At 36.9% G+C, this 7,768-nt stretch overlaps 1 protein-coding gene across 1 annotated transcript; it reads left to right on the top strand.

Annotated features, from left to right (window-relative positions):
* The first annotated feature begins 376 nt into the window (after positions 1-376).
* On the top strand, positions 377-5,828 carry stx19 (syntaxin 19). Its single transcript, XM_017423828.3, has 5 exons — positions 377-561; positions 2,247-2,755; positions 2,922-3,158; positions 3,592-3,804; positions 4,106-5,828. The coding sequence occupies exons 2-5, from the start codon at positions 2,543-2,545 to the stop codon at positions 4,340-4,342; spliced, it is 900 nt and encodes a 299-aa protein (XP_017279317.1). The 5' UTR covers positions 377-561; positions 2,247-2,542; the 3' UTR covers positions 4,343-5,828.
* The last annotated feature ends 1,940 nt before the right edge of the window (positions 5,829-7,768 follow it).

The raw sequence follows: 7,768 nt of genomic DNA on the forward strand, positions 1-7,768 counted from the left end.
TACTATGGTCTAAAACCCACAGTCCATCAGGGTCTACCACAGGAAGCCAGACTCTTCAGATATAAAATAGTTTGGATCAGAAATCCAACGCATCAGCTGACACCCTAACCACGGTCTTCTTTGTAAGTCCTTCACTGTGTCCACAATACACTTCTATTTGCTTTTCTTTTTATCCTGTTCAGGAATTAGCCAGAGGGTAGGGTTTATGAATTCTCTGTGCTCTCCATACCATCCCTGCCTCCGCATTTACTTAATCACGTCACCTCTCATTTCATTGTATAAGTAAACAGGCCTGTTTGCTGTCTTCCTATTGGCCCTCCTCAGGCTTTTTTAGAGAAGGGGAGGGGCGTGAAACAGACTTGCTCAGACTTCCTTAAAACTTTCCTTGCTTGGAATAACTGTCCTGGTAAACAGCTGCTGGCAAAACTGTTGCATAGTTTTCAAATCTTTTACTCCCGGCTGATGAGAATCATGTGAACATCAAGAGACTGAAGGATGACCTGATAATCTAGGACTACATGCCTATTTACCAGTCTTTGATGAAATATAAGCAACATTAAGGTAAAATTATCTCTTTACTAAGAGTATTAGAGTCTTTGTTAAAGTCTCAGACTGGAAATAGGTCAACCATAGAGAATTAAATTCTATGTATGCTTTATGTTTGTGCTCATTTTTCTACGTTGTAATAAATTCATTATTTAAGAGTGTATAGCTCAGGAATTAGATATAAAACCATTTTGTTCAAGCTGTTCTATTTCAGGGACATTTCAAGCAAAATGCTGTGCATTTTCCATTGACAAAATAAAAAGTTAGTCATCTTTTAACAAATATTAAAGTACATAATTCAGGCACTCCTTGTTTTTTCTACCTGCATGGAAATAAGAGAATGTCAACAAATGGTTTCCTTCAGAAATACAGACAAAGGAGCAGATTTGCGGCAGGAAGAACTTTTTGCTTGTTTTAGAGAACATAACGTTCTATCACAGAGATGAGCCAAACTCCTTGAACTATGTTCCACTTTCTTTCAGGTTTTTAGGCAGGAGAATGTGCCCCTAAATCCTTTCAGCAATTTTTTAATCAGCTCTAGTGTGTCAAACAGGTAGGGAGAGACAGAAAGCTGAAGAGAAGTAGTTCAGCTCAGAAAATACGTTTTTAAAGTAGAAGACGTTTACAAAAGTTGAAATAAGCAAACATAACTTGGAATTGTCTTTTATCTTATTTAAATCTATCCCAAAATAGGTTAGTCTGTGATTAGTACTGCGTCATTTCCCAGCATTCAAACACTCTGTTCCCACCATTCAGTCACATGCTTGTATAAGATTACATCCCAGCCTCTGAGGCTGAAATCCCTGAGTTGCTATGGGAGTTCACAATGTTTGGTATGTTGATTTGAAAGCCCAAAATGTGGTAAATGTAACTGACTATTAAAAGTCTTTAAAAAAATAACAAAACAATGTATTGTGTGGCTCCTTTTTCTTAACTTCAGCTTGTTTCTGAATTCACAGAATCCATAAAAGGGTAAAAAAAACAAAATTCACAGAAATTAACATGCTAAATTAAAGTTGCAGGTAAAGCGTGTTCCCTACTTAGTGTTTATTCTCTTTTTTCACACTAAGAAGTTATTTTTGACACGTGTGCATATGTCTGTGGTTTACTTATTTTATTTAGATGCTTTCTACGTGAAGCCCGTTTGTCTAAACAGATCAGTATCAAAATGACTACAAAGTTGTTGTTTTTTATTCTTGTTTATGTTGAGATTGTGGATAAACAGAAATAACTCAACTCTCACGGGTAAATAAACTTAAGTCAGCTGGAGGTCACAGAAAAACAAGCAGATAAACTTTGTTTTTTTATTCCCTGGGTGGAAAAAAGCAAAAACTTGCAACCTTAATCATTCTTATTTTTTAGTCTTAAAATAAATTTATAGATACATAAAATTAAACTATTTACATCTAAAACAACTTGGAAAACACTGGCACTAAACCCTTGATCTATTTTCTGATAACATATTTTGTTTTTATGTAGTTGATGAATAAACCAAACATATTATTGGAGCCATTTTGTAGGTTCGGAGCTCTGCTCTAATAGAGAGAATCACAGCCAATCTTGTTCCCGTACAGCAGTGCGTTACAGACTGTCTACTCGATGCATTCTGAATTTTAGTTTTATTATTGTCTGTTTGTTTTGTTTTGTTTTTTTAACTTCTCTTTCTTAGTTTCCTATTTAATTCTCTGTTTGTCTTATAGAAAGTTTGTCCAAGAACTGTCAAGCTGAACCTCATAAAAACTTGGAGAAGTGGAGTATGAGAAACAAAATGATCTATTAAATTTGCTGTGGATCTGCATCACTATCTTCAAAATAGTGAAACAGGATTTTTGCACTCGTGCTTGATGTCATCTCCAAGTGCCTTTCCACTTTTTTATTGTCATTATCACCATCAATAAACTGGTGTGCCATGAGGAACTGCCCGAGCTTTGTATTATTTACTTTTTGTTATTAACAATAAAAGTGCATATAAAAACTTGGCAAGGGTACTTCCACAATGAAAGACCGGTTAGAGGAGCTGCAGCAGAAGGCTCAAGAAGCCCCAACTGACCATACGAATCCATTCTCAGTGGAGGGAGATGAAGATGAGTCTGTGGTTGCTGGGGGCATCACACCTCAGGCTGTGCTGTTTGAGGAGGAACCAATCATTCAGAATTTCCTCTCCGAGGCTCAGAAAATCAGAGATGACATTTCAGTGCTTGAAACAGAGGTGAGGTGGGGAAATTACTTCATTTTGACAGAATCCTTTTTTATTCTTTTTCACATGAATAAGGCCACAGTTAAATGGGATGCTTGTTGATTACACCTGTGAGAGAAACCTGCATTTTATGCAGGCTACATTTATATAAATGTTTTTATTTTTGATCTACAAACAGGTCCTAAAGTTTGGCGAACAGCAAAAAACTCTGGTGGCAACAATGCGTCGATTTAGTGTGATGAAGAAAGAGAGCAGCATAACCAGAGACATCAAGTTCCAGGCTGAAAGCCTCCACCGGCGTTTAGAAACTCTTTCAAAACAGGCCCAAAGAACTGAGGAGCAGCAGGGACCAACTGCTGTTACAGCAAGAATACAACGGTCACAGTATGCCGCTCTACACCGCAAATTCCAGCAGGTTGGAAAAGACTCCTACGAGTTTGCTTTTGATACTTAAAACCCCTTTGTTTTAGTTTTCCCTTTTTTGTTGTAGCGTTTGTCTTTTTATTGTACAGCAAATCTGATGTGCTTGAAAAAGCAATTTTTGTGTGAAAATAAAGAACAAGTTTAATGTAAAACTTTTCTTTTTGTATTATATTTATAGACGGAAATAGGGTCATTTTACTTACATGATCGCTCTATTAATTGTTTCTATGCACCAAAAGGTGTGTGAAGGCAAGGTGCTTGAACAGGAAAGGCATAAAGTAAGGAGGCTCAGGAAACCAAACATAAATTTTGTTTATGAAAAAAAAAAGAAAGAAAAAAAAAAGATGGAAGTAAAATACCCTCTCATTCCTCATTCCCCCCTCTTCCTCTTTTCCCATTTTCTCTTTTGCTATAATTACTTCCAGGTGATGCGCCAGTATAATGAAGGTCTGCTGACCAAGCAGGAGCGCTGTAAGCACTTCATTATCCGGCAGCTGGAGGTATTGGAAAAGAATGTTACAGAGGAGGAGGTGAATGAGATGGTCGCCACAGGAAAATGGGAGGTGTTCAACGAGAACCTGCTAAACGATGCCAGGATCACACGTTCGCAACTATCTGAGATTGAACAGAGACACAAGGTGAGAAGAGGATAAAAAAATCTCAAAAGCTTATCTAAACTCTCCCACAAAACTGATAAATGTAAATATCATTAATAAATGCCCTAATTTTTAAATCACCCGTCCCTGCATTGTAGCTTACATTGTCATAATTAATGGCTTATGATTATATCTGACTCAAATCATAAATAAATTTACATTTAGGTGGTAGAGACAAGATCATAAGGACAAGAGAAATTAATCTGTGTATGTTTGTAGATTATGCTCCAAATCATTAGATTAATGCCTCCCTTATAATCTTTCTATCTTTCCCCACAAACAGGAGTTGTTGAGCCTGGAGAACAATATGAAAGAAATGAGAGACCTCTTTTTGGATATCTTCATGCTGGTGGAGGAACAAGGAGCCAGTATTGAACACATCCAAACCAACGTTGAGAGGGTGCAAGACTATGTAGCTGTAACTAATGAGAAGTTTAAGATGGCTGCAAGGTATAAAAAGAAGAACCCAATTCGACAGCTGTGCTGCTGCTGCTGCCCTCCCTGGAGATGCTGCTTGTGAAAGTATACAGGTTTCCTCAGAGACTGACTCAAATTTAAGTTTTATTTCAAAAGTTTCACTTACCTGTTCAAAGTATGCAACACTGGTAACATTAAAAGAATGGTAATGGGGCTGCAGTTTTAGCTATTGGACAGAGCATTGTTGAGGAGAGACTCAGCAGAGCACAGAAAACAATTAGGGGGGGAGAGCACGAGTTGGTATGGGCGGCACTTGTTTCTTTCAAAAGGAGATGAAGCAGCTGCTATTGAAAGAGACAGGTTGGAGAGTGCTGCTCACCAACACTGTTGCTTATTGGAGACCTTCACTGTCATCTGACAGAGGTCACAAACAAGAGGGTTGGGGGTGCTAACACTGCTGGATCAGCAAAACTGAACAGTTGCCATTTTTCTTGTAAAAAAGATTCCCTTTTTTTCTGCCACAGGAGCTTTTGTTAATGAGGGCAGCATTTTTACACAGGGCATGCACTTTAAGAGCTTCTTTTATTCTCAGCATAAAACTAAAATTTAACATTATGGAGAGATATTTATTTTCAGACAGATATTAGGCCATTCCATATTCATTTCATTTTTGGTCCGCATGCTGATTAAAAAAAATAATGTTTTACAATTATTCATTATTCTCATTTGCATTTCAAAGTCTGATCATTTTCAGCGATTTTTTTTTATTATTAATTTAAGCAGTTTTACTAAAGCGGGGATTCAAGTAAAACTTACTGAATACTGAGCCTTGATCAAAATACTTTTGTCAGGAAAACAAGAGCAGCTCATTAGTAAGGTTATGTGTTCAAAACATAATGGGACATTAAATTTCATAAAATGTCATAATTCTGTATTTTTTTGCATTTTGGAGTGCAATATCCAAATGTCATTATGTTGGAAGTAATTTAATGTTTAGATGTGACATGGGACACTTTCCTGTCTCATTGTTATTTATGTATGCAGTGTGCCTTGCTGAAAGAACCACTACATTGGACTAAACACTTAGAAGTCTGTTGTTTGACTCATAAACAGAACCAGCAGACTTATGGGCAGCAGACTCATAGCTGCTGGAAATGTTTGTTTCCATGTTCTTGGATTCGGTGGATGATGTTCATTTATGAAACAACAACAAAGAAAATGCTGCGTAATGTATTCACTGTTAATCTCAGTTCCAGGTGAAACGACTTATTGTAGGATATCCTCTAATCACCAGTGACGTGATGTTCCCCAGTGACCCATGGTGTCTGGTGTCCAAAATAAAGGTGCTCTGGGCGTACCTGAGCCAGGCAGGAAAATCTAGTTTGTCCACTTTTCCAGGATACCTGTGAGACAAGTGCATGTTGGGAAAAGTGTGTAAACAGAACCCTTAAGCTGTAACAGAAAATATTGTAGAAATGGTCTTCTGCTCATATGAACTATTTGTTTCAGAAGTAAAGAGGATTTAAAGCAGATCAGTCTTTAAAGCATAGCTTCAGAGTGAAATATCTGAAACAGTAAAGTGTCAAAAATGAAACAGTTTAAAGTCTGTTTTCTGACCTCCCTGTGACTTTCAGACTCAAAGGAAATCCAGAAACAATATCTCAGGTCATTGCTTTTTTCACATAATTATTGTTCGTTTTCTTTCTTCTTCTTCTTTTAGATGAAGCAGAGGCACAGGGTGCAATGTATTGAAAGATTACATTGTTGATGATTCCTGCTACATCATTATATATTTTATTTTTATTAATCCATTCTTCTGTTTTGTACGTCAGGTTCTCTGAGATGGAATGACATACTAAAAGCACAACATGAACACATCAAACATTTAACTTTGAATATGTAAACCTTATAACAATAATACATAGATGATATCTCTCCTCTGAGATTGTGAAGAAAAATGAAGCACTGCTGCAAATTGCTGGGTTCCCTGAACAGCAACAATGCCATCCAGTGTTCACTTAGATAATTGCCAGTTAAAAATGGATCGTCACTTAATGCTCTGGGGCATACAGTCCCATTACTGCCTGGTTCTGAGAATAAAAGCACAGATATTGCAGTGGTATTTCTGCAGGCTCAAAACAGATCAACAACACTTACTGACTTAGGGAGTCAAACAAGATAATTTTAGTCACTTTCAAAATAAGTATGTGTTAGAAATGAACAAAACTGTACTCTGGTAAAGCCCAAAATATAAGCCTGCTAAACAAAAAAACATTTTTTGTTGTAACATCACCTGTGATATCAGTTTACAAAATGAAAAATGACACACCGGAAATAACTTTTAGTACTTAAAGAAAATGTTCACTTTCATTTCCTATCCTGTAAAATCAGTGATTTCAAACTGATTGAGTTCTTTCTCGATCAAACGTATAGCACACTACAAACACAAAAACAAACAAAAAACCCCATCATGACAGAAAATCACGTCTACGTAAAGCTACAAGAAAGTGACGCTACATTCTGAGAGCTCCAGGTCAATTTGGGTCAACTGCTAAGCTGTCTGCAAAACACTTTTTTTGAGAACTTTTTTTTACTGAAGAGTCTCTGCAGACTCTGAGATGTCAAATATGCCACAAAACTGTAGCTGTTCAGAAACTGCTTGGTTAACTATGACTGAAGCTGTTATCTAATATTTTATCTGAAACCACTATTTGAATTTAATCAGAAGCTTGTTTTTAACAAACTCTCACAGCACCTCATCATTGTTTTGACCGCATTTCCTGTCAGCTATGCACATGCATACAGTTTTTAGAAGTGATAACCAACACCATTAAGATTTTATACAAACTTTAGGGGATGTTTTTTCTTCTTTTTTTGTTCTGTCATGGCATTTCAGGCATACCATATGGAGAAGATAGCTGCCTACATGTGCCAGAACAGATTTGCTCTACAAGAGGGATACCTCAAGATGAAATCCTAATTGCATGATTTACTTTACTGAATTAACACCAAATCTAGCATCAGAGTAGGCAGGCATGTATTACATACTTCACTTAAAAAAAATGACAGATCGTTCCACTATTCTGCTAATACAGCCACTAAATTGTGTCAGCTTTTCTAAATAAAATTGGCCAGACAGTTTTGTTTTTTTACTTTTAACACTCATGCATTTTTTTGTTTAATATGTACCTATTCAAGCACATGTTAATAGTTAAAACCTCTAGCCATGTCCCTGATGGGACCCATCAATCATGCCTGATTTAATAACGATATAAACAGTGAAGACGTGCAGGAATTTCCAAACCCGATGATGGCTGATGGGGTTGCAGGGATGTCAGTTTGTGACTTAGTACTGTACACATTTCTTCTATCTTCCCTGTCAGTCACGGAGACTCTCTCCAAATATCTGTGGAACATCAAAGTGCCCCTTTTCTATTGTGTAACACCAGCTGTGGTTATAAAGAGCTGACAATATTTTACTGTCTGGTTTTATCACACCCATCAAAATGTGAACACAGACATATACGGA

Source organism: Kryptolebias marmoratus, linkage group LG6 (assembly GCF_001649575.2).
Source record: "Kryptolebias marmoratus isolate JLee-2015 linkage group LG6, ASM164957v2, whole genome shotgun sequence".
NCBI classification, from domain to species: Eukaryota; Metazoa; Chordata; class Actinopteri; order Cyprinodontiformes; family Rivulidae; genus Kryptolebias; species Kryptolebias marmoratus.

Bases quoted from the DNA above. Each gene is read 5' to 3' on its own strand.
- stx19 (XM_017423828.3), top strand. From the start codon at position 2,543: ATGAAAGACCGGTTAGAGGAGCTGCAGCAGAAGGCTCAAGAAGCCCCA. The intron at 2,756-2,921 runs GTGAGGTGGGGA...ATCTACAAACAG, and splicing joins TTTCAGTGCTTGAAACAGAG to GTCCTAAAGTTTGGCGAACA. The intron at 3,159-3,591 runs GTTGGAAAAGAC...AATTACTTCCAG, and splicing joins TACACCGCAAATTCCAGCAG to GTGATGCGCCAGTATAATGA.